This window comes from Gavia stellata, chromosome 8 (assembly GCF_030936135.1).
Source record: "Gavia stellata isolate bGavSte3 chromosome 8, bGavSte3.hap2, whole genome shotgun sequence".
NCBI classification, from domain to species: Eukaryota; Metazoa; Chordata; class Aves; order Gaviiformes; family Gaviidae; genus Gavia; species Gavia stellata.
In genome coordinates this window covers 6,516,359-6,543,695 of record NC_082601.1, presented here as the reverse complement: position 1 = coordinate 6,543,695, position 27,337 = coordinate 6,516,359, and the positions used below count along the sequence as shown (strand labels likewise).

Below are 27,337 nucleotides of genomic sequence, written 5' to 3'. Positions count from 1 at the left end.
GGCAAAACAGAACCTGTTTGCATCTTAAATAGAGCTATAGATCTCTATCAATCGATGAAAAAAAAAAAATCACTTTTCAAAATGGAGAAAGTAAACTATCACTTCTGTTTCCACAGTGCTAGAAGAAAAGACACACTTAGAAGACCGCAAGCCCTCATTGTGAGCTGCAGAGTTGGAGGGGGCTGCACTAGCCTGTACAGCAGAGCTGTGAGCTTGTACTGTACCGAGCTGGGGGCCTGTGTACGGCGGTTACGCTTCATCCAAAGGATGCCACAGGAAAGCTGACCTCCTTCGAACATGTTAGTAATAACAGTATGGGTTCTTGCTTGAAACAATCATTCCTAGTTAGTTTAAGAAATGAAAAAATGAATGTTGGTTTCACCTGGGGGATCTCAGAAAACTTCCCAGTCATTTTCTGGTGACCTCAGCCTTTTCCGAATTGATTTTTTGGATCTCTCTTCCACTCTCTCTATTAACTAACACCCTTCTTAACTAAACCCTTTCCAAAATATTTAAAAGGAAATTATTCAGCCTTTAAATCCTCCTCAAAAATTGCATACTAACTTGTTGCTCCTAAACCATATTTTCTGATTTATTCTTATTCTTGTCTGCTCAGTCTGTAAAATCACTGAGAAGAGATACTGCCTGCTGCTCTGCATTCACCGAGTGCTTGCGGCAGTAGTGCCACCGCCTTAGTGGTGAGGTACGAGGTGACACAAATTCTGATTAGGCCAGATTCAATCTTTCTACAAAGCTGTTTTGCAATTAGAGTTGTGCCTGTCTTGGAAACACTTTGAAAAATAAATCTCTATTCGTTTCAGTGAACAAGATATAAAATCATTCAATGACACCAACAAGAAATTAATTATAAACTAACACGCATACAATGCTCAAACATCCAAATAATTGTAATCCTAAAGAAATTGACAAGCACCTTTCCAGCCCCAAACATGCTTTCATCAATACAACCTTTCATTTCTCATATAGCAAAATAAATCCTGTGAAGCCAGACTGCTGCCTAACTAATCCAGCATGTGAGCCTACATGGCTTTTAACAAGAGGGATACCACAAGCACTGAGAACTCTTCAGTAATATATCCACCAGCTGCAGATGTTTTGCTGAATTAATCTGCTTTAGTTAAACGACTAATGAGAAAGAGTCAAGGTTCCCATTTGTCCCATTGAGGACTGACACTGACTGACACAGGCACACCAACTCCTTTTTTTTGATGTTTAAAAAAACAGTTTGTCTTGTAAGTGCAGAATTTAGGAATGACGGATATCCTCTTGCTGAATAGTTCTCTCCAGCACAGACTCTGCAAAGTTCAGTAATAGAAGCGTGCTTATGCAGCAGCCTTTTCTTTGGACGCACCCAAGTCTCTCTTTCCTGCCCATGTGTGCCCCTCCTCGGCAGGGTCTGCCTGCCCTCCGTTCATGGCCAGCGCTGAGATGGTGCAGACACGTAACCTGGGAACAAACCTATTTAAACGAAACTTCTCGGAACTGATCATCTTTCGGGAAATTGCACCTCTCAAATTAAGCTGAAACTAGACAACAAATCTAAAAGTTATTGTGGGGAACTGACTGGCACATCATTATTTCAGGTGTAAACAATAAAAATATGAATATGCTCTTAATTTTTTGGTATCCACCCTGGATATTTACATCTGCTGCAACAAAGCGACTTCGTATTTGGGAGTTTGAGGATGCCTCAGTGTTTTATTTATTTGGGTGGTTCATTAAATCCTTTGATGTTCCATGAACCGTTCTTCAGTTACTCATTATAGAAGTTGTTTAAATGGATAATGTAGCATATCTTATTGGAGAGGTCTATTTTTGTTCTGCCTATCTTATCTGTTTTAGTTATCATTAGTCATGAGTTTAGAGAGCAGAACTTGGTAAAAATGGAATAAATAACACTGAAGTACAGACAAGCGCTCATTTTTACGAACCTTTCTGATAGCACATTAAAAACATGTTGCATATATCTTCTAGAGCAATTCCGCAGGATTAAGGTATAAAATTTGTAAAAAAGAAGGAAATTAAGACAGACTATGAGTTCAAGAGAAAAACAGAGTATCAAAAGGCATATTTAGAACTATAAAACATGAACTGCAAACTTAAAAGTTACCCTAACCACACCAAGAAATATATGCCATCATATTTTCAGGAAAACATACTGAGCCAAAAATTGCCCACAGTAAAGATTTTCTAATCCAATTGGCTTTCAACGATTGGGAGTCTCATCTTTTATTCTTTTAAAATGCAATATAAGTTATAACTTTATGCAATGGTCAACTGAGAAGGTTCCTGTAAAAAAATAAATTGTAATATTTTGTATCATCACAGGATTAAAATTTGCTTCTGATTTTCTTCTCTATAAAAAGTCAAGAGTTTCAACACAAGTCTAATGAAACAGAAAAAAGTTACTACAACAACTTTAAAAAAAGCTAAGAAATAGAATTGACAGGTGCAATGAATAAGCCAGTTTTAAAATCTATGTTAGACTTTAACAATATAGGGATTTTAATGCTGCTGCTTTGTTGTCTGAAGGTAAATACAAGAATCAAATTACTCTTGCTGATTCACATCAACTGAGTACAAAAGGGGATCAGATGCCTTTGTGTGGGAGACAGGAGCAGAACGGTCCCGTAGGAGAAGACAGGAAGAAAAAGAATACAGGAGAGAAACATAGAAGAATTGTTAGAAAAAGCTGAATAGTCTTAATTTGAATTGCTGAATAAAGACCTCTGAAAGAAGAGCTGGGAACAGCTCTAGTAAGTACCCACTATTGGAACAAACTTTAAAAAAAAAAAATAAAATCAGAAAAATTTCTATTTGGAGTCAATTCAATAATGGTTTGAGCTTGCTGGAACTCGGACTCAAAGACCTCTCAGCTGCTCTGTGACCTCTGAAATGACAGAAGTAAATAATTTCACTTGTTATACTACTCCTAGTCTAGCTACTGGATCTCTCCAACATGAAAGAAAGGAAAGGGTTACAGGTCATGTAATTTTATATATTCTCTCCTAGCCTGCTTATTCAGTCTTCTGCTGCCTTGATTTGCCTATTTCAATCTTAACATATCTTTAATAAAGAATCAAGTAAGTTTGATTTGCAGTTTTTCTTATGTTTTTCTTCCTGATATGACTGTTTGACACAAACATTAAAGGAATTATGGCGTATTTGCTCCATCTTTGACTCTTTCCTTTAACAGAAAGTAAAAGGAAAATCTTACACAGAAGAAACACTGATAAAGCAGCAAAACAAAGGTTTGTGAACTCTACTGGTATTTTCACTCGTTCAATTTTTTGATATTCCATCCCTCTCCCCCAGTCACACGCACACATCTTTTATTGGCATTTCTATAACAACCCTTTCTTTCTCGAGAAAAATGCATCTTACTTTTTGCTATTTTTTTCCCTTTGAAATATCCACTGATTTCTGGATTACGCAGTTAAGTGGACAGGTGATGCTATGGAGCACAAGGTTAATGAACTACATTCTTTGGGACAAGAACAATTTCCCCCCCCAGTGGAAAATACTCATCTCACGGGGCAGAGAGGTATTTGTTCTTGCCTATCCTTCAAACAAGGGTGTAGCTCATCCATTACTGAGCTGAATGCACCTATTAAAGACAGAGTGCAGATGTCTTTAATATGCTAGGTATGGTTGGTATAAAACATGGTATGGTTGTATAAATCTTCCTGTCCCTCCAGGTGAGGGTCTTGCTATCTGTCAGTTTTCGATATGCTGAAATTTATCAGAAAAAGTTATAATCTCCACATTTTGTCTGAATGCTGTAAGACAGATCCTCCTCTTTGTTTTTCTGTCACATTTTTTTCTTTTAAAAATCTGTTTGCTTTACAATTTTAAATGGAAGAGAAGGGCTAAGAAAAGGATGCACAGTAAGAAAAAACTAACCAACACCTGCTGTAATGTAACCCATTTTCTTCTGTTCCGGGAAATAAATAGCAATCCCAACGGTAACCCCTTTGTAAATACAGAAGATACTCCTGTAAACAAAAGATTTTTTTCAAACCAGAAGCAGATTTCTGTGTGACCTCTATTCTATTTGATATCTAAAAAGACTGTAAGCAGGACAAAACCCAAGAAGATACCATGGATTGAACTGCCATAGCTTTTGCTAGTACAGCTCCCTGAGGCAGACTTTGTGGGTGAAAAAGAAGGTATATAGGGATTAACCTCTACATCCCCAGCCAAAGCACTTGGTCTGCCTGCAATCTGTGTGTGCAGTGGGCAAGTCCCCACAGAAATGTGTTGAAGGAAACAACGTAATAAATTAAATGTTTCATCTCTGTTCAGAAGCAACGTCTGATCTGAGTCTTTGTAATTTTTCTCAGGCTTTTCATGCAGCCAAGAAAGCACAAATATTCCCTTCTTAAAATGAAAGTGATAAACGTGCAGCTCCAGAATTACGGAACTCTTGGAAGCGTTCATTACTCTTGCTCATTCAGCTGTGGTACGCACCATCTTCCTCCAGTGCAAGTCTCCGTATTTTCATCCTCTTTGTATGTTTTTAGCTTCATTGTGCTACAGACAATTAGATACAATAAACCTAATGGATGCAAAGCCAGTGGTCTCTTTTAGGAAAATGAAGTGGTACTCTATCCATTTGAAAACTAAAGGGTAGCTTCTAAACTGAAAAAGTCAGGCCTGCTATAGTCAATAAATAAACCACAAAAGAACTGTGCTCTGTCAGTCGTAATCATCTAGGGAGAAATGAGATTGAAGCTTATCTAAAAACACACAGGAACTCGCTTTCATCTTGTTATAAAAACATTCTGAATGATACAACACACATATGTTGTAATAACTCTGGCTTGAAAAAGCCAAATCAAACCCAAAAGCTGTTTCTCATCAGTTGTGTGAGATGCTGGTGAAACAGCTGTCTGAAGCAATCTGGATTCAGTCTTACAGAAAGCCATTGAGGATTCAGCATTTAGAATTCCTCACATAGACTCATGAAGAAAAATCAATTCAGTGGATCAAGCTAGTAATAATATTATGCGGATTTTCAAGACTTACCTCAATTTTCTTTTGTTAAAAAAAAAAAAAAACAACAACCCAATGAACCAGAATCTGAGTCAGTTTTTGGGATATAGTCACAAGAAACAGAGCAAGACTGAGATTACCTCCCAGTCAGCAACCTTAAGGTAGACTGACTAATAAGAAATTGTACAAAGCATGCAAGGCATCTTTAGGAGAGTCATGCCAAAATCTACCAAAATGATGAATAGCATAATAGTGTTGAAAATAATCATTATTGGTTGGAAGGCATTTTTCACGAGGATAGACACATATGCATTGTCAAAACAGAATCTTCAAACACAGACTTTCCTGAGGGCACTATTCAAGATGGATGGGAACTGGAAATGGCTGTCCCGTTTTGACTCTGTCAAGCCATGGAAATCTACTACTAGCTTCCTTACTACATTTTAAAAGACCCAAACCACTTAAGAGACACTAAAAAGTAATATGAATGTTCAATATACTACCGTTTACAATTGTAACTTGAATTATATATTATTCAAAAAGCACAGTTTAGTCACATTAGTTCTTGATGTCCACAATTACTACTAATTTGTGAAATAGCTACTGTGCAAGTACAAAACAACTTCTATTGCTACATGAATGATGTCCACTAGAAGAGACTTAGAAAGTTGCGTTTTCTGATCTGTAATTAGTGGTAGTGTATTTTGAAAACATAAAAATAAATAGCAAAACAAAATAAGGTACGTAAATCATTGTGACCTATCTATCTACTATACAACTATTGCATTATGATCAATCCAGTAACAAAACCAAATGAATACCTCAGTTAAAAAGTGTTTCACAGAGACTCATGTCTCAAATTAAAATTTTCTGGATTTCACTCTTTTAGGGATAAACCAGAAGACCACCAAAATCAACAGGAATATTTCAACTGACTTTGAATCAGGATTTTATTGCAGACCAACAAAAAATATGACTATGTAACCTCCCTTTGGATTAATGTCAGGTCACTGTTCTACAATATACAGGTTTTGACAGCCATGTAAGGCAGGAATTGCTGTTTTGGGTTACTGACATCCATAACTATGCCAAAAATGCTCTGAGACAACGATGACAATATAATGCTAGATTTAAACAAGTTGAATGTATGTGGTTTGGAATATTTCACATACATTTTCTAGCTCTTCATCAGAAAAGGAAAGGAAGACTACAGCTGCTATTTTTTAATTCCATACTGTATAATTGCCTAAAAAAAAAGAACCTGGTTTAGATTTGGCCTGAATTAGAGTGGGAATCATTTTAGAGTACTTAATAACCTTTCTCTATGGAAAAGATGATGTTTTTTCCCCTAAAATATGGCAAAAACTTAGTAGCTCTTTTACCACGAAGTCTGGTTTCCTGTGTCTTGATATTAGTCGTTATTAGATGTTACTGAAAGATATAATTTTAGATAAAAATATTTCAGTTGCTTTTTTCTTTTTTGCTTGTCACTTTAAAGTCATTATTATTTGCCATGTTGCTCTTACTGCCTTTTGACTATTGCTGTAGTCTAAGCAGAGGTGTTTCTTGATGGTCTTTAAGGTTATTTTTTTCTCCTGAATGGCTAATGTTTGATTTGGAATCCAAAATGCTTCAGAGCTTGTCAAACTTCTTTTGGTCAATATATATGTACATTCACATTTAAATATCATCTTGTATCAGTTCAGCCTGAAGGCACATTTTTCATTTTGATTAATATAAACAGGTTTTTTGAATCAGGGATTTTGCTTCTTCATATTTAGTTTCCATTTCCGATAAGTAACACTTATGTTGAACAGCATCACAAAACTCTTGACTTGCAGACAGCCTAGCCTTCTGCAATGACAAAACCTGGCCATTTATTTATTCACTGTTTCGCATGCAGTTTTCAATACCTACCTAAGAGGCTCTGATCAATGCATGTTCCATTCACCAATGATTTTCCTTCTGGACAACCACATGTTGCACCAGAAGGGTTGAGTAAACAAATGAATTCACAAGTCAGGTCCAAGCATGGATTAGGCACTGTTTAAGAAGAGACAATTTAAAAAATTTTTTTTTTTTTTAGAATTACACTGTGTTATACAGCTAGGAAAAAATAAATAATCAGATACAAAAAATCTGATACACTGCCAGTTTCCAGGATATCAACAGCCTGAAGTCAGTGAACACACTCACCCAAATGGCAGTGCAAGACTCACACCAGGATAGAATTTATTCCAGTAACAAAAAATGTATTGGTAAAAAACCCCCTCATATGGTTGTGGCTAGAGGTATTTGTATTCAGCTCCTTTCTAATTTTTTTATATCTCATTTACAGTGCCTCATTACACAAGGCAAGCATTTGTCCAATGTCCTTTCAAAGGAGAGAAAATGCATCAAAAATCTGAATTTAACTTTTATAAAGAAATACGACTAAATCTATTTTCAGTTTGTACAATCAGGCTCTGTTTTATATTTGTACAACGTGGTTACGTTTCCCCCCCGCCCCTGAGGTGAACTTGCTCAATATCGAATTTAAAGTAATTATGCTTACTCACAGTCCATTTGTTTGTAGCGGTGAAATATCAAGGCACTTTTTGCTTTATCAACATCCACACTTAGATATTCTACAAGGCTCCTGCCAAATTTGTGTACTCTAAATGCACCGTTTTTAGGACCTGCTCCATATATGTAATCCTCAAAAATGTCAATTCTGTGTGGATGCAGTAAACCTTAAAGTAAATAATAAATACAAATATATATTCATATTCAAATAATAACCAACTTAATTTTATGAATAACTTAAATCATGTAATTGCAATTACCAGCTAAAAGACATTATTATTGATGCAGTCTGTTTTGCACTCACAGAATTGCCTTTTAAAAAGCAATCTTTTTAAAAGGAACTCTTCCCACATTACAAGCAACTAAAATCTCAAGCTTTGTATTAGCTTTCCATACAACTCAGCCTCAGAAACTGGTTGAATATTGAAAAGCAGGGAAATCCCACAGTAACAACTAGCTAATTAGAGCATACTTAGCTGCAACCCTTTAGCTAGAAGTATGTGACAAGAAAGAAACAGATTATTTTGCCTTACATAAAAGAAACTATTCTGAAAAAACATTTCTTCAGGTCCTTCTTAACATGTTTGAAATGCTTGTTTTCATACTACGTTATTAATAATACATACTACATACATTTCATACTACATAATTAATTCATAATTATAGTTAATTAATGCAAAATAAAATGCCAAGCCACTACCAATTCCTCATTTTTAAGACCTCCGACTGCTGATTAGATGACATAGTTGTACCTCCTACGCACAACTGGCTGTAGACTTCCACACATTTACCCATGTAACAAGGCAATAGCTTCTGACGAAGACTTCTTTGCCAGAGATGCATCTCTTCTTGATTTGAAGCCATAAAGAAACAGAACTTATCGTTCCTGGTGATAACTTGTTCCTACTGTTATCCCCATTTACGGTAAAAATGGTTTTATATTTCACTTGTATTTATTCAGTTTCAATCATCAGCCTTTATTTGTTCCTACTGTTTTTCCACTCTATCAATAGTTGGTACTCTGTATTTTGTTTCAACAAAATATTTGTGAATTCTAATGCATTATTTTATGCTTGTTTAATTAAATGAAGTTTTTAGTCTCTTTGCAAAGCAATTTCTAAACTCCTTCAATTTTCCTTTGGTCCTATTTCTCTGATTTTTTCCATAGTCACTACAAATGTCAGCAGGAGACAAAAGGTGACATTGCTTTACTGATCTTGTATTTCAGTATTAAATGCTACATATGGAAGCAACAAAGTGTCCACATTCAACTTTCCCCTTTATAAAGCCTAAATTTGCTGGGTTTGGCACAGTGTAGTATAGCCCTTCCGTGCTATAAAATATTTTGAAAGTCATCAACTTACATGCCTTCTATCCTGTAGCACTGTCATGTCTTTTTTTCCTTTGAAGAATAACCTCACATTTATTCTTAAAATAGAAATTACTATTGTGACACATTAAAACACAACCTAGGATACCCTGTCAGTCTTCGTGCCAGCCACAAGCACTGAGCACAAGCACTGAGTGTGTATTCTGTGATAGATTACAGCCTAGCCACTGTGAAATACTATAACCAAAGGAGGTGCAAGCAAAGCTATTAGGAGGAGTTTCTGTCTTCTAAAATCTCTTGTCAGGCATCTGCATGGTATGGTTCAGTGTTACAGGAGGTGGTGGTCACATCCCCACACTCAGCTAAGTGATCCTTCTTGAGATGACTGCTTCCATGCATACTGATCCAAGTTGTGAAATAAAATGTTGTTAAACCGGAATAAGATTATTTCAATCTGGTCTTGCTCAATTTCGATTACGGGAGATTTTTCCTAGTATCTTCCAAAACCTCCTGCTGAATTCCAGATCGTTGGTTAAAACGCTCAGGAGCACTAGATGTAGTAGCAGCCTAATGAAACTCCAATACCAACTGCCAACTAAGCACTCCCCTGAAAAAGCCTGCTTTCAAATTTTAAATTTGTTTTTAATGTTTCCTCTCTTTTGTATTCACATTTCATAAATTGTTACATATATTATCACATTGTTAAAAAGCCAATATGCAATTCTATAAAAACAAAGTTTGTTTAACCAGAATCTCTTTCTTATGAAAGGAACTTTCCTCATTCACATTCTGTTAGTAGAATTCTGTGATTACTTACTGACCTGAAAGCCAAATCCATTATTTTTCCCAGAACTGATTCAGGTCAACTGTTCTATAAACCATACAATTCCTGTGCTATACAGACAGCTCTGATTTCTAACTAGTCAAGGTCCTCCTGTTGCTATGTAAGTCCAAGTGAGGCGAAGCATGAATATTAATCATAGTGTTATTTGATAATACCTAAGCTAATGATTAGATAACAATCTTGGAGATTCACACATACCACTGAATATTTGTTCCCCTAAAGTAAACTTTATCAGATTATCTTAAAGCTTAAATATCTACTTGTTTAGATAATATCTGAAGTATTCTCTAGCAAAAGCAATGTATATTATTTAATAATCACTGCTTTTTGCTTACATTGTTTCTCTGAATTGTGACACTTCAGCCAAATAAAGCAAAACAGAAAACATGTTATATAAAAGCTTTTCATACCTTGTTTAGTGCTCACAGACACAACTGAATCGGAGCCATCAAAAAGAACGCTGCCAATAACAGATAATTCAAAATCAGCCCAGAACAAACGCTGACTGAACTGATCAACTACGAGACCTACAAAGAAAATAAAGTTCAAACAGGTATATAAAACCTAAAAAAAATTAGTATTTTTATGCAACTGTACATTTTTATATTGTTCTTATTCTTGTGAACACAAAATACAATGACAATGAAAAAACATGACTGGAAATCAAGGAAAATAAAATATAACACCTTCCGCTTAAACCTTCCCCCTGAGGCAACCGTGTTTTTTTACTTTCTTTAACTTATTCTTCCAAGGTCAGTACCTTTTCAAACCCATTATCCTCAGCAGGTAGTGTTACATACCAGGTGGGAATTAAATATACAATCTAATCCTGTAATTTGCTCTACCAACAAAAAAAATCTATTATGTCAATAGATTTCTAAGCAGTAGCACCAGTGTGACCACACGTTAAAAACAAGGCGTTCAGATTTCATAGAGCCTTCCTAACCTGTCCTGTTTCCACAAGAATATAATTGTAGGGGTTTTTTAATCACCAATACTTCATGTGTAGTAATTATTACAGAATTAAAAATCAGATTATTTTAATTAAAGTAGTGTTGCAAGACTTAAACAGCAATATTGACAGATGTATATATTCGCATATATATGAAAAGAAAGCACAAGAGTGAGTGACTGAGAGCACAAATGAAAATAAAAGATAGATAATATTGTGACTACCCAGCCTCTAGGCAATAACTGAATAGTTAAACCAAGCAGTCCATGTTTCATCAGATGATGATTAAATGATTAATATGCCATTTTAGGTATGCCAAAAGCTTCAGCCTGAAAAAATACTAGAACCATAAAATAATTTAATTCTGAGCTTTTGAAGTTGTAGTCTATTTTTAATAAGAATAAGAATTCCTATTTATGTAAGTAGGTAAGTCAGAAAAAATACATCAAAAGAAATTATACACAACAGCAAAAATTCTCATCTTAAGGTCATAAATTAATCAGCTACAGATAGATGAGAAGTGGAGGAAGTCTGACGCACAGACCAGTGAAATATGTTTACATTTGCAACTCCATTAGAAAAACCTCTTTAAAAGAAACACTGGTATTCAGGCATACAGCTAAAGAGAATCATTTCTGGTAAAAGATAATCACAATGTGTCAGCTCTGTGTGATACATGGTACCTGTATGGGGGAATATTTTAGAAGCAGTCTCCAGTCTCCAGCTTTAAATTATTTGCATTTTAGTAAGACTATTCAAATATCAAATAATAAATAAATAACATTCTCAATATATCTTTCACAGTATCAGAGATAACACAATGTAAAAAAGTACTTATTTCTGTTTTATATATATAGCACTCCTGTGATAGTAATTTTTATGCAAAACCTGCGTAGTCAAGCCCAAATGTTCAAACTCTCACTCTACTTTACTTGAAAGAGGAAAGGCGTATTTAGTAATAAATTTAAGAGCAGTGGAACATGGATGATCAGTAACATCTTAAGCTTCATCTAAACAATAGTCATAAAGTGTCAATTGGGAGGAAATATTACAGACATAGGAAAAAATGGCTTGGAGTCGGCTTTTTTTTCCATTTCCTCTACAGACACAGATCTATGTGAAATACCTGACAAAAAACTAAAAGACTCCATAAAAGTCTAGTTTCTACCATGAAGCAAAGGAAGAGAAGAACAGAAAGACGCCACGGAAGTGTTTTCAGGCAGTACGTACAGGAAAATCCAATACTGTGGTGAGGCATTTGTGAAATGCCCTCTCTGCAAAGCCTGCTCGTTTTTGGTAATTCTGCTAATTTTCATTTTATTCATCCTGGTAGGGAGTCAGAGGTCTGGTTAAATGTTTATACGAAAGTTTTCTATCTAAAATATATCAAGGAAAATTTTAAAAAGAAAAGCTCTTAAAGTTCTGCTTCTGGTCAGGGAAGAAGTAAATACTTGCATTTTCAGAAAAGTTTGATACCATTATTGCCTACAAAATTCAATAAATTCAATAATCCAATGCTGATGGGGAAAAAAAAGGGTTTAAATGCCCTTCATGACAAAGGAAGTGTCGACTGGCTCTGTAGGACATATCCTTGGCAATCAACCAGACCGACAGTAAGAGACAAAAAAAGCACAATTCCAGCAATTAGAACTAAATCTAATGATTTGTGTATCCGATATGTTCACAAAGTTCTATTTAAGAAGTTCAGCAAAGAGTATGTAACAACTCTGATAAACATAAAATTCTGTTCTCTTTCAGCCTGAATAATCAGAACCTTCTTACTGAATTTACTATTGACTATGTATTTTTTTTATTATTATTATTGTGCTTCTTACTTACCTAGGGAGCATAAGCTTCCTCTCCTCAAAGCCTTCCTTATCACATATGTAATTTCTTAAGTTGCTATATTTCAGCCTAATCTTGCCAATAAAGAAAGAGTGTTTCCTTTCAGGGATAAGTGTAATTTGCATATGCAACACCATAAGCCCACCTTAGCATGGGACGTAACAGTTTGTTAAAATATTATTACTTGTTGCTGTGATAGTGGCAGCTTCTGACTGAGGCGCTTAGATATGCAGATAGCATCCTCTTAAAAGATGCCTATGTTTCAACACATATGCATACCGAAGTTGGACAACCCCTAATTTGCAATGCAATAACAACAAATTATCATTGTAAGCCTGGAGAAACATCAAATATTGCATGAGAAAATGGGTCATGAACAAATCATTTATGGTTTCAAGACAGGATGCTGCTATTTAAGAGGCACATTTCATTCTGGATTTATCATTTCCTTTGTCATAAAAATTACTTTTATCTTGCCAATGGAGTCTCAATGGTAATTCACAAGATCTCAACATGTACTGTCAAGCTTCAAAATAGTTCTGTAAAATACTGAGATAACTTAGTTGTTGCTTCTTTGAATACTTAAACCTTGTTTTATACTATTTTGCAGTGTCTTCAGGAAAGTAACTAAAATAGGCTGTGACATCTTATACGCATTCTTAAAAAAATGTGTCTCACCACTAAATCGTGTTCCCTTAATTGATTTTGCTTGTTCAGTGTTATTGAACAAATCATATTTTAACTGATTATATATAGTCCTTTGGTACTGCTTTGTAAAATCCTCATGTTAAGCTTTGTTCCAAAAGTTTAAGTCATATTAAGATGTATCATTTGAAAACAGAACTAAGAATTCTGATTAGTAACTGCATAGAATAACCAGAACACATATTTTAAAAATTATATGATTTTTTTTTTTCAAACTGAGAAACTGGAATTTAGCCAACAAATCTACATTGAGTTAGCAAGTGCCATGTAATCAGGAAAAACGGATAAGCTGTATACCTGTAGGTCTTTGTAAATTCTTTTGAACCAATATCCTTCTCAGAGTACCATCCATAGATGATTCCTCTATGTGAGAGCGATCCCCAATAACTGTCCAGTACATCATCCTAAAAGTATTAAATATAAAAAATAAGCTGGATGTGTATACAGACCCTCAAAACACTTCACTGATATTAAATTATTGTGAGCCTTTCAACCTACCTGAAAGATAGGAGATAACTGATCCTGATTTACATACAGGTAAATTGAGCAGGAAAGTTAAGTAAATGAGTTGGAAAAGTTTAGACATTTGTAGCTACCATTTTATTTCTCTCACTCTACTTCGCATTTTTGTTAGAGTTACCAAAACAGAGTAAGGTTCAAACATACATACCCCTTTTTAGGATTTACAGCAATTGCATATGGTTCTCCTGCCATGCTTGTGAGGAGTCTCGTACAGTTAGGTCCGTTCAATTGACCTACATTGATGGAGTATCTCAGACTAGTCCAATGAGTTGTATAGTAGCTGAACCAATGCATTCTGGAATGATCAGTCCAGTAAATGTTTCCAGCAACCCAGTCAACAGCAATGCCCCTAGGTCTTTTGAATTCTGGACACTAAAAGGAACAGACGTTAAAGTCAGATTTACGGAAATGATCTTTCACAGCAGCTGCATAGTCACAGGTTCATGTAACTTTTTACAGTTAAGTAACTTTTACCTTTAATATGGTGAAATATTTAAAAAGGCTGCATTGGAAAGAGATATATTCCACCTGTAGTAGATAAGCTTTAAAGGATCTGCTGACAGTTCTGTTCATTGCAGAAGAATAAGTCAATGGTTCAAAACTTTCCTCAAATCTAAGGCTACCTACATTAAGAAAAAGGCACTTAGGCATGAACTACTTGAACTATTGATACTGACGCAAATAAATGTTACATACTGTAATTCAAAAAGAAAGGAAAAGTAAGAATTTAAGATTATACAGCTATTATACTCCATGCAGAACTATGGTACGATGTCCCATTCCAAAGCTCTCAGTGAAAATGGTGCTTGAGACCATCCCAAGGTATGGCTCAGCAGTCTGCCAAGGATAAATAAAATCACTGCATTTAGAAAACGGCGTAAAATTACCTCTGTATTCTGACCACTACTAGTGCACAATTGTAAGGAAATTGTTTAAATGTTTCTCTTCCCTCGCTATTAACTGTTCCTGTGTTCCACCAACGATTAAAACTAGAGTTAGTGCAATATTCATCTTCACATATAAAAGAGGCTTGACTGATTACAAGTTTAAAATTATAAACTGTAGTATCTCTATTATGATTTCACAGGCCTAGATCCTAAAAATGGTCCTAGGGATAGAAGTTCATATTGCAAATAGGACATATATATGAACAAGTTTCTCTAAAGTTTATAGTAATTCATGCAGAGAGGAGGAGAAGCTGTAAAATAGGACTACCCAACTATTTCTTACATGAATGCAGTATATCATGACAAATTCAAGATTTGCATGAGCTAAGTACATATACAATTATTTGCCTGTTTACCTGCAATATCATCAAGTTAAATTATGAACAAAAAATGTCTATTCTTTGACAAATGCAGTAAAGGAACGCTACTAAACTATGTAACTAAAAATCAGGAAAGAAAATCCTAAAATAAGTTGTTTTCCTCAGGTGTCCGAGTCCCCTAATACCTCAAAACATTTGTAGACTATTTTAAACATAAAATAAAGGTCATTTCATTCTCTACGTGGAATAACAGGACTGCAAGGGTGAATTTAGATAGTTCATTGTTCATAAACCTTTAATTCTGCAAAAATGTCATAGAATGCATGTTCTAAAGATATACAGAATCCTGACTTTCTATTTAGATGAGTATTAAAGCAGCATAATCAATCACTGCATTTGCAAAACAGTATTTCTTTAAACAATGACTATGACCCTGTTTTTAAAGTTAAACAAAATAATGTATCATAGTTCTTTGTTATAAAATGGTGATACTAGGAGCACATGCTTCCAGAATTACCACAAAGAGAAACTATTTTTTTTCAAAAACTGTAGCATTTACATGCAACAACCTTTCTTTCCTTTGTTACATTACCCAAGCAACATCCACATAAATGACAAGATACCCAAAAATGTGGGTATTTGCTGATAAGCATCATTGTATTTTTAATCCAAATTCCTTCTAATTCTGGGTAATATTCAGGCACCTGTGTCAAGAAGCCTCTCATACTTGGAGATGTCCAGTTACCACTTTGGAGACTGCCAGGGTTAATGGCATTGGACTACAAGACTAGAACCAAATAGTCTTTTAAAAGGAGAACAGCTATTACAGACAGCACAGTCCCTTCCTTACCTTTCTTCGGACTGTTCAAGAACCACTGTTTACAGTAAGACAGCTTTTTTTGGAACCTATTAAGCACATGATGGGAGTTACCACGCAGAGTGAGAGACGGTTCCCAAAAAGCTTGTAGTAGAAGCAGATGAGACAAAGGGATGTCCTAAAAAGATTCTGGAACAAGGTTGGGTTGCTTACTACCACTGACCCTTTCTCATTCTTCTCAATATAGAGGAGAAATGAAATTCCAGCAATGCTGGGGCACATATTAAAGATCAAATGAACAAGGAGATAACCAGAAGAAATGGAAAGCAGCCATCTGGTATAAGAGATTAAGAGAAGAGAATAAAAAACACGAGCTGATGCTACAGCTGTGTAATTCTCAGTTGTGTTCATTAAGTTTCAGCCTAGCTACATCATATTTCTGATGTCTTATGCATCTTTTCATACTGTCTAGGAAAATTACTTACTGTAAATGAGCTTTTACTTAATAGCTTATTTGGATTATGTTAATTTTAAAGAATGATTTTGCATACAGACTAAGGATGAAAATGCAGGAACAAAATCACATTAATATTTTCTACGGTTATTTTAGTCTATTCTGATGCTAAATATAATGTACTACAACTTATTTGAAAAATTGGGGTTTGAAGCCTAATCACCTTTTATAGTATGGTAGTTTCTGCGCAACTACAGATCACGTCAGCTTGAAGATTTTTGAGCAGGACTGCTGCCTATTGCAAAATCTGTTTTAAAGGTAGAGGGCTTAAAAAACCAAACCAAACCAAACAAACAACAAAAGAAGCTGCAGTAAAGAGCTTGGATTTGGAAACCATTTTGATATAATGGTAGATTACAGAAGAATTTTCTATCCCTAAAGTTGAGTTTGACTGGAGAAAATGTATCTTACACATGCAGCAGGAACCCACCACCTTGCAATGCTTAGCGTTTTAACACAGGAAGATTAAATTACAAATCTGATTTATATCATGAGCACATCTGAAACAATATTTTCTCCATTTATTTTACAGACGTTTTTGGTATGGCATTGCTGTGGAATAAAGTAAATGAATTATTTATTGTTGTTTAAAATATCTTCATTAAAAATAATACATTATCTAATGATATATTACTAGAACAGTAAAAATAAATGAGAAACAATAATACTAGAAAACTTTTAGACTTTTACTCGCTGAAACAGAAAATTTTCCGCAACTGATGAGCAGCCCAGTAGGTGCAATGGTTCACCAAACCACCATTTGTGTTATGTAAGTAGGGTTATTTAAAAATCCCAACTAGATGATTCCAGACAGAGAGGGCTTCCTAAGTACATAATTAAACTTCATCCATAGAGAGCTATAGCTTTAAGGTAAAAACATAAAGTAATGCTATTACCTTTAAGAACAGTAAAAATATTTTGATGATAAGCACAACCGAAAAAGAAGCAGTAAACCTGTTGGAAGCATATTGTTTAAATCAGCAAACAGCTGAAAGGAGCAGTGCAGATGTTCCTTAAATATTCCTTGGGCCTGAATACCTGCTATTATCAGCCAGCACTCATACAGGAGCTCTCCTGTAATAATGGTATCAGGGTGTGTACCTAGGCACCGAAGTATGGATCTGAGCAAGAATTGCTTAAAAATAGCATCTCTTTGTCCTTGGAGAACATCTTTTGCATAATTAATGCACTATGAGGCAAAAATACACAGGCTGGTTAGATTAACAGAATAAAACAGGGGAGTGACAGAAAACTTTTCTAAGGGTAACCTGGAAAACGTTTGTAAACCAAATCTTACGTTTTACAGATTTCAAACTACTATCTGCAACATTAGTTAAATACTAACTAACCTACCTAATTTATATAGTGTGTATTAACAGAACAAATTTAGCCTAAGATCTATTTTAGCTGAGGTTGGTAGAAACTGTAAGAGTTTGGTCATCTTTTGTAAGTCATTGTTTTCAAATACAAAACCTCCTCTTTTTAGTAAATGACAGTTAGTGGGTTTTCATATTTTGCAAAAAAGTGTATTTAGAGAAAACAGGCTAGAAATTGCTTCCATTCACAGTGATGCATTGAATTTCACTGGGCCCTCATGCTCACGTTGAGAGCATATTCGTGGATGTATCATAAGAGCGGTTAAGGGTCCTTATGCTCTCAGAACAGTGGGGCTGGAGCAAGCTGCTGGATACATTACAAAACCTATGTTTTTCTTCCTATCATATGGTACAATCATTTTAATGTTCAGCTTTGTGTCCTCTTCCATGAAAAACAGCACCTAAGTTTAAGTGGCAAGTCACTGTGTTGAATATTCACCTCAGAAAACTTACACATTTCTCTCAAGGGATTATGCCGGTAAACAGCTGTACCGGTTATCACCAATTCACTTACACTGTCTTAACTCGATTGGAATGCAATCCTCTTCTGCATCTGTCAATAAACTCTGAAGAGTTGGTATTTACTATTTCCTTTAATGCTTCAATTTGTACCAAGCTTTTCACAGAAAAATACAAGAGATACTTAAAGCAATTCTCTGAGGAAGGCTCTTGATATGCTAATTCCGTGGAGCAATTTCAGTTGAGATGGATTTTTGCATTAATGTAATTACCTGAAAATGCAGGTGACTTTGTTCAAGTTTACTGTCCTGATTTACATATGAAAATCTAGATATAAAACTTATAATGTAACCTTTGAAAACTTATCCATTAAAAAACTTGAGTTAAAATTAAGGAATTCTCAAGCTTTTCAAAACCAAATTTAAGTGATAATATTAAAGCAACACTTTAAAACCAATTAACCTACTCATCGGTTATATATAAGGCAATAATATTTGAGTATTAATGAGATAATGCTGGGAAAATATTCTGAATAGTTTAGCACAATGAGAAGTAAACACCTCACAAATATAAATGAAATGTGTCCAAGATATATTCAGATACAGTCTGTGCATTTTCCACATACAGATTTGTAAGAAAGCTTTGTATGTCTTGGATCAAGCATCTTCACGAGCACTTACCCACACCGAAGAGTTAGGGGAAACCGGTGTATAAAGAAAAACAATTTTTTCAATAATCTTGAATTAAAAGGCAGTGACTCGACAGTATACTTGCATAGTGGTGAAACAAAGATACGAGAAGTGAGAAGTACTTCAGTACTTCAGAAAAATAATAGTAATTCTAAAAACGTTTTATCTTTATTAGTTTAAACAGGAAGATAATGTCAAATCAGCTATGAAAATTTTAATCCCTGGACTGTGAAGTAGTCTCAAGGATGCTTATGTTCAGTTTTATGGACCTGTAAGAAAGTGTATATCCGTTAGAGAGGTTGTGGGTCAGCAGACTACACTTACCCTTACAGAAGGCATCCACATATTAATCAAAAATGAATAAAATAAATAACTAACAAAAAAAACCTCACAACATTTTAATTTCCCAAGACTTTACAAGTTCGTTATTTTCTAATGACGATACAGAGATGTGTCTATCGGGATTTCTTAGGCACAGGTACCTGCCACATTTAAATGAGAAAAATGTCACAGAATTACTCCGCACCTTCAACACATACTTAGGTTCTCAAAGTATCCTTCCCCAAAACTCAAATGAGATACCTGACCTACTAGAAATGCTAGGAATAATTTTCTACTTTAGATCTACTTTACATACACTTTGTCAACAAAATCTAGACCCTTTTCTGCTGGGCAGATGGAAGCGTTGCATTTTAACCACTCTTCCCATACATATGCCATCACAGACATAAGGTATCTTCAGTGTCCATTGGTGTCTACACCCCCAGGCTTTTTGCCCTGCTGGCATCAAAGGTCAGGAATGTCATTCGTTTGCAAAGGAAATATCCTTGGATGAAAGGTACTTAGAAGTGGTTTCAGATGTGTAAGAGTTGAATGATAGATGAAAGATTAGTCTACTGTTGCTACTGCTGTTGATTCTACTGGGCATATAAAAGCATTCATGTGATGTAAGGTCATCCCCGTTACCTCTCCTAAGTTTAAGGAAACAGCCAGACAGGCGTTATTTCTCACCTCATTTATTACTGGCCAAGAAAAAATGAAAAACTCTCCTCTGCCATCACATTTAACAAAAAATAAAAATAAATATTAAAAAAATCTAAAATTTACAGCATTATAGAAACACCAATGTAAAGATCACATTTTTATCTTCTGTTCAGCACTAACACTTCCTTGAGAATTTTGTAGAAGTCTATTACGCAAAATGAGTATCAATCTGCATTTATTTTATTTTCAAGGAAAGACCACTTGAAATTACCCTAGGTTATAAAATTCCACATTTCTCCTGTAAAGTGCAAAATTACGTTTATGCTTATTCAAAAGAAGATACTACACAGTTCAACATATAAAGGAAAAAATGGTTATTATTCTAATTTTTGAATGTTTGTCATAGCTTTGCCAATATTATTGTTTATATGGTCACTGTAGAAATTAAGCCTGTCTTTGGCCTACCTACATTTTCTGTTTTCCAAGGACTTGAAATTCATGCCTTTCTTTAAACCATGTGTTGCTCATATTTGTCTATTATATCCTCTCTTTTCTCTCTTAAAATAAAAAATCTTGATGGCATACAATCCTTCCAAGTCTCTAACATACTGGTTATTTATCTGTAGAAAACTTTTTTAAATACTGTAGTTGTGTTCTCTTAGAGACTCAACCAAGTCTGTCACAGAGTCTTGAATGGAAAAGCATTAGTATATATACCATTTGAATAAAATTGTTCTCAGATAGACATTTTAATTTACTAAATCAGCACGTGTTATTATGGCCAATCAGAACAGAAAAATAAAAGGAAAGAAATTTGTATCATGTAATCTTTGATTTTGATCACTTACTATCAAGCCACTGTTACTTTGCCTTCTCTCTCTGTCGTGAAGTTTTCTGTAGAAAATCCCTCCTGGATTAAACTGAGTACTCCAAATAATCATGTCCCCTTGAAAATATGCATCCATTCCAGTTATCCTTGAATTATGTTCAATATGTGATATTTGCTGATGAACATCACTGTAGTTGAATGGATATGCAAAACCCAGGATGTCAGTGTCATTAGCAACATAGAGAACTTGATCTTCAGAGCCTAGGGATTATTATAATGAAACAAAAATAAGGTAAATGTCAACTAATGCAAAAATCAGTGGTTTTCACTCAAGTAGCTTTTTGGTGTTTATCTGATATAATTTCTCACATGAAAATTGTTCTCTGATTGCTGAAGACTGCAAAAACACTCACACTCTGGGCAATAAATGCAATTCTTCATACTCTGATAGCAATATATATTTTTCAATGCTCTCCAAGCTCACACTGTGACACCTAAGACTATATTTTAAGGAGTATGTAATATAAGAATTTGAACACTTCAAGCAGTATAAAAAAAATAGGGGTTATTATTCATTAAGCCCATATGAATCGCTACATATTTTTATATGCATGTTGTGCCTAGAGGGTCCTAAATATGTATCTTAAAGGAACACAAACTTGCCAATAAGCAAACTTGCCAATGCTTAATTGGAAATTAGAGGTGGAATGATCCTATCTTTAGTGAAGGCAGTCAAGTTTTGAAACTGACTGCAACATGAGCAAACTGGACCAAAGCTGCTACAGAACATGTGCAGCTGTGCCTTATATCTCCTCATTTCAGATAGTGAACATTTATGGATACCTGTGAATGGGTGGTATTTATGGATACCTAGTTACCATCTTGATTCAGACGTTGTAAAATACATTACTCATAAGCAAATGCTCTCTGGTATCTGTTCATTAAGTTTTGAGAAAGTTTCAAATTTGTTGGATACATTAGAATACATTTGCAATTTTTTAGACTCCCAATCTATATCACATTTTCCATAGAGAAACAACTTACAATAATGTCTGTCCAATATATTTCCTCCTTATGAGTATAAAATACCAAAAATGATTTGTTCCCTCACTCCTGCTAAATACCAGAAGAGAGAGGAGTTCCATAAAAGCAGGTAGCAATGAGGGAAAGAGGGAACCATTAACTGTATTACAAAGGAAATGAAGCTTGTAAAAAAATTCAGAGGTAGGATAGTGATTCCTGGATTTTTAAATTATAAGCCCTCAGAATTGTGCCTGTGTTTCTGTAATAACAAGCCACTATCCACCGCAACTTTGTTCCCATGTCATAATCTGACTGCTTCTTCAATAACAAGTAATGATGCTAGATCCTGATAGAGTCCACGTTATGTATAGAGGAAAACTAATGACGCATGAATATGATCCTCCCATGGTAAGTTTGCTTCAAGAAAATGTGAACAAAGCATGTAAGAAACCTGACTACCACCATCTAGCTACCCAGCATGGGTGTACCTACATTACTGACTGGTGTGGTACAAAGAAAGAAGAACTAGAATTAACGTGATACAATCTGTCATGGTTTAGGACGTCTGTCCACAACATGTGCTTACTGGCCGTAAGGTTCAGATCAGGTACTGCTCATAGCTGTGCACCAGACATGCACAGAGATATATAAGGAGCCACACCTTGTAACTTCAACACTGGTTCTGCACTGAAGACTCCAAGTGTAGGTGTAAGTCAAATTCATACCAAAATCTCACTAATTTGCAGGTAAGTTGCTAGGATCATACTTTCAGTTATTCAGATACAGATCCACAAAGATTATGTCAACTTTACTCAGGCAGCTGGATTATTGGTTGTTTCATTTCTAAAATGATTTAAAAGTTTCATCATGCCCAGACTTAACTGTTACCTCCATTTTGGGCAATACCTCTGCCTTATGAAAGACAGAAATAACACCTATGCATGCATATTTCTTTACCTTCACTGGACCATGATCTAGGCAGCTGATTTATATGAGGACTATATTCTCAGGTGACTATAAGAAGAAAAACTCCACTTAAATGACTTATATAAGATTTCTCAACAAGACAAAGCAAAACATGTTTACTCCAAATACTACTTAATTTATTCCTAAAGTTCTAAAACGTGTTTCTGTGAAATAACTGCTTCTTCTCTCAGGCTTCTATAGCTTCACAAGGATGCTTACATGCTTGCTAATATATAATGTCTGTTTTTCTTATTTGTGTATATATTTTTGTAAATAGAGAAAGCTGGAGTTGGAAATGGACTTTCATATTAAGAATGTTCATTTACATGGAAGTGATAAGAATTTACTGCTTACCAAAATGAAAGGTAAATGTGAGTGGTTTTGAGAATTATTTCTGTGCACTATTCAAGAAATAGTTATCTAAAAATAAATTGTTTATGCAACACATTAGTGTTACCAACCATGTACACAACAAATGATTTAGTGCCATCAATTTATTTTGATTTTTATAGCCTTACCTTTTGCTATGCAACTGTTATTCCTCTCCTTATAATTTTTCTCACATGCACATTTGTATGACCCCTTAATATTATTGCAATGTTGGGAGCAGGCACCAAATACCATACACTCATTGATATCTATGAGGAAAAGAATTGTAATTTATATACCTATAGTTTAATACACTCTTATTTAATACATTCGGAACATCGTGAAACAAAGCAGATGAACAAAAGGAATTCGTAAGCATTGGTATATCTTGCAACAGTAAAAGGAAGCCTTTTGCAATTATCACTAGTTATTTCTGCTTGCAATCTACATACCTCAGAAAGATATTTTATATTATTTCTCCACCCTTCTTATATCAACCTGTTATCATCAGAGCTTGAAATCAACTTTGAGAATGAAAATGTCTGTTACCGTTATCTCCAATATACCTATCTCTGTTAGAATCAAACCTACATGATCACCCCTTACTGGGAAAGCCCATGTGCGTACCTTTTTCTTAAGAGCCAAACAGTGAAGTTTTTGTATGCAAGTATATATTCACTTTGACAGTCCCACTGAGGTGATCTCCACTTTTTCTGTAAGTTACTGCTCACCAGTAAGGTAATGGATTCACAACGCATTCTTTGGGAAGGTAGATTTATCTTATCTTTTTGATCAACTCCTTTATTATAACAACCATGTCTTTTTTTCTGACCGGTGTGGCATCATATATATTAAGACTACATTTTCTAAGGCATTTTACTTTCAATCTGTTTATTTTCATTTAAATTTTCAGTTTTGTGCATCTTCATTATTTTAAGCATCTCAAAATAGTCTCATATACCAACTTAAACACCAATCCCAATTGGCCAGTTAAATAATCTATTGGACCTTAAAACACCCATTTACCCCTTAAATTATAAAACCATTTCATGGCCTGACCTGAACCTTTCCACATTCACAACCAGTGTTAATCTTTGATAACCTCTCCAGGTAGAATGCATAAATCTACATCCTGTAAATCCTTTCAGTTTCTTTTCTTGATTTCTTTATCCCATAGCTATGAAGCAGTTTTTACTCTGCGGAAAAAAGTGTGTGATATGTACCTCCTTCTTCAGCATAGAAAACTTGACTACGCAGTTGACTTTTAATACTTTACACCAAGGGATCACAGAAAAGATCCGTACCTTCACATTGTCTATTCCTCTTGTTTCTCTGAAATCCAGGTTTACATTGACACAGTAAGGATGTTTTCGTTTGATTACAGTATGCATCATCTCCACAAGGATTCACATTATCTTGACATGTATATTCAGTGACACCTAAACATAAGAAAAATGTCTAAAAAAAACACTGATAGATTTGTTTAAACTGTTAAAAATAAGATCTAAAGTAACAATAAAAAATAACAAATTTATCTTTCTGTTAAAAGAGTATCAGGTAAATGTTAAGCAAATATATGACATTACAGTATTTACCTACATATGCATATAAATTGACAGTATTTAATTAAGATACTTCATTTCACATCAAGAATTTAATACTAAAATTTATCTTGCTGAAAAAATGAAATAAAATGCAATCAACTTATAGCGAAACTACTTCAAAAACTCAAGAACTACTCTAAAAAGTACTACAACCTGAATTGCTATAAAATTTGCCTTCCTCTTGTGGCATGTCAAATAGAACTAACTTTTTTGACTAAAAAATTAACTTTAAATTTAATTAACTTGTGTGGTTTTGAGTAGGTTTTGCAGTTAATTATTTCTTTTCTGCTACAATCAGGAAAACGTATCTTGTCAGCCAAACTCACTTATTTTGCAGTCTTCCTCATCTGAACCATCTCCACAGTCATCAAACCAATCACACTGTAGCTCCATTGGAATACATTTCTTATCATTACAAGCAAACTCATCTTTTTTACATGGTCTTGCTTTATACGTGATTTTATCTATATAGTTACAAATTAATAAGAGAAAAATAAATCAGCATTTAAGGGTCTTAGATTATTTTAGACACATACAAATGGGAATGACCATGAAGCATTAAGCAATTGGAAATTATTTCAAGCTTGATTTCTTTCAGTTTCAAATTCTGATCTACTAACCTCCAGTCAAGCTTTACTGAAGGACAAGCAGATCTCTGTAACAAAGTTTGCCTTCAAGTTGTTTTCTTTGATCTGAATGCCTTGAAAGGTAATATCACCTACCGCAGTGATCTTCATCCGAGTTATCACCACAGTCATCAACCTCATTGCAAATCTGCTCAGGTCGCAGACAGACCCTGTTGTTTCTACATCTGTACGGCCTTGTTGGAGGGCATGGGAACTTTACTGTACATTAAAAAAAAGAATCAGCTATTACCCAGCTAGTATTCTTGAATCTTCTTTAATGTCTCCTTATCAAAGCGATAAGCAAGCATGGAACACACTTATACTTGACATATGAATGGTACTTGATTTTAACTTTTGGTACCTAATGGAATAACACTTGAACAATATTTACAGTATAAGTTTTTCATTTACGGTATGAAATTATTTTGTGTGATAAGGGTAATTACACTTCTTTTTGAGAATCAGTAAATATGACAGAAAATAAAACAAAGTAAGTAGGAAATTTAATGATGAGCAATATTTCAATGTAAAAGTAATGTTTTCCCATCTGTGTGTCTTCTACAAAAAAATTAATTTCTCACAAATATCTGAAATTACATGAATAGCAATAACAACAGAAAACTATATTCCACATTTCAAGCTAATCTTTTAAAAGTCCAATAAAGAAAACTTAGACGTGTATGTCCTTATATATTTATGTATGTTACTTGTCATCTCTTGCTTTACTACATGAAAAGCACTGAAAAACTTAATGTCATACCACACATTTCAGCAACTTCATCAGAATTATCTCCACAGTCATCCTCGCCATCACAAACCCAAAAATGTAGTTTGCAGAGGGAATTGTTGCACAAAAATTCATCAGCTCTACATATATTTCCCCCTGGGAGGATGAAAAGACGACAGAAAAGAACCCAGGAAAACAGAAAGACAAAAGAAAGTACATCAATTCTTGATAAAACCAGTACAACCACTTATCACATACTATCTGCAGAGAATGACACACGTAGCATAACTGAATGAACAAGCCCAAATGAAAGGGTTGGAGAGGCAGAGAGAAATACTCATTTAAAAACCTCTTCCTTGACCATATGCTTTTTTCCCTTTCTTTTCATGACTGTTAGCTAGGAATTACCTATTTGGCCTGACTGGAAAGGGCCGTTATCAGAGAAAGACGCTGAGAAGCTAGGCATGTTCCCCTTTCATTTAGCCAGGAGCTGCTTCAACTACCTTTCTGTCTGTAACTTCCTTTGGTGATGCTGCCTTTCAGAAAAGACCTGGCTGGCTACATCAGTAATTTGTGTTATCAGAGAACAGTACAAACCAGAAGACAGAAATATGGTCAAACTTGTGAAAGGCCACTTCAGTCCAGGTTTCTTTCACTTGAATGTCTGATCCTCTACCGATTCCTAGTCACACTCCCTGAGACTCACATCGTGTTCAGAAGAGACAAAATGATTGCAGTCCCTTAGCCATGAGGTAGCATCTTTTTCTTCTCCTGAGGAGTAATAGGCTTGACCAGGCTTGCAACGTCCCCATCAACTATAAAATCTGTAATTAGGGAAGATCTAGCCACGTAGGCACAGAGTAGATAAGGCTAGGTGACCTCTAACAGTCTCTTCCTTTTTGTAACTTCAGTAAATATCCTAATGAGAAATTTCAGAACACAGATGCAGCAAGAATAAATTCTTCCATGTAACTTCAGTATTGCTTGAACTCTGAATCATCTAACAAAATGGAACAGAGGATGAGAGAAAATGTTTTAAGCTGGCATGCTCAAGCTTTAAAAATTGGTTCAAGCTGGATTCAGTTTTAATACATGTGGCAGTAAGAAGGCACTTCGTTTCAAAATTGTGACTAAAGTTTACCACTGCCAGTCAACGAAGTTACGGAAACTTCTTGAAATTAATTTTCTGCATAACACATTTGTATGGTAAATGGATTATCAGTTTCCTGAGAGCAGTAGAATATAAAAGAAATAAAGCTGTGTATCTGCAGAGGAGGAGACAATGAAATTTTATACGGTAACACCAAA

The 27,337-nt window shown here is 34.8% G+C and overlaps 1 protein-coding gene across 1 annotated transcript in view; it reads right to left on the bottom strand.

Moving 5' to 3' along the window:
- The window catches only part of LRP1B (LDL receptor related protein 1B), a 587,356-nt gene that overhangs the window by 38,994 nt on the left and 521,025 nt on the right, over positions 1 to 27,337 (bottom strand). Inside the window, exons 71-81 of the mRNA XM_059820081.1 lie at positions 26,063 to 26,185; positions 25,399 to 25,521; positions 25,003 to 25,140; positions 24,377 to 24,511; positions 23,222 to 23,341; positions 20,734 to 20,975; positions 13,928 to 14,151; positions 13,555 to 13,661; positions 10,166 to 10,282; positions 7,575 to 7,748; positions 6,934 to 7,059 (exon numbers count right to left, since the gene is read on the bottom strand). Coding sequence (XP_059676064.1) covers positions 6,934 to 7,059; positions 7,575 to 7,748; positions 10,166 to 10,282; positions 13,555 to 13,661; positions 13,928 to 14,151; positions 20,734 to 20,975; positions 23,222 to 23,341; positions 24,377 to 24,511; positions 25,003 to 25,140; positions 25,399 to 25,521; positions 26,063 to 26,185 — 1,629 coding nt within the window. The remainder of the gene's footprint in view (positions 1 to 6,933; positions 7,060 to 7,574; positions 7,749 to 10,165; positions 10,283 to 13,554; positions 13,662 to 13,927; positions 14,152 to 20,733; positions 20,976 to 23,221; positions 23,342 to 24,376; positions 24,512 to 25,002; positions 25,141 to 25,398; positions 25,522 to 26,062; positions 26,186 to 27,337) is intronic.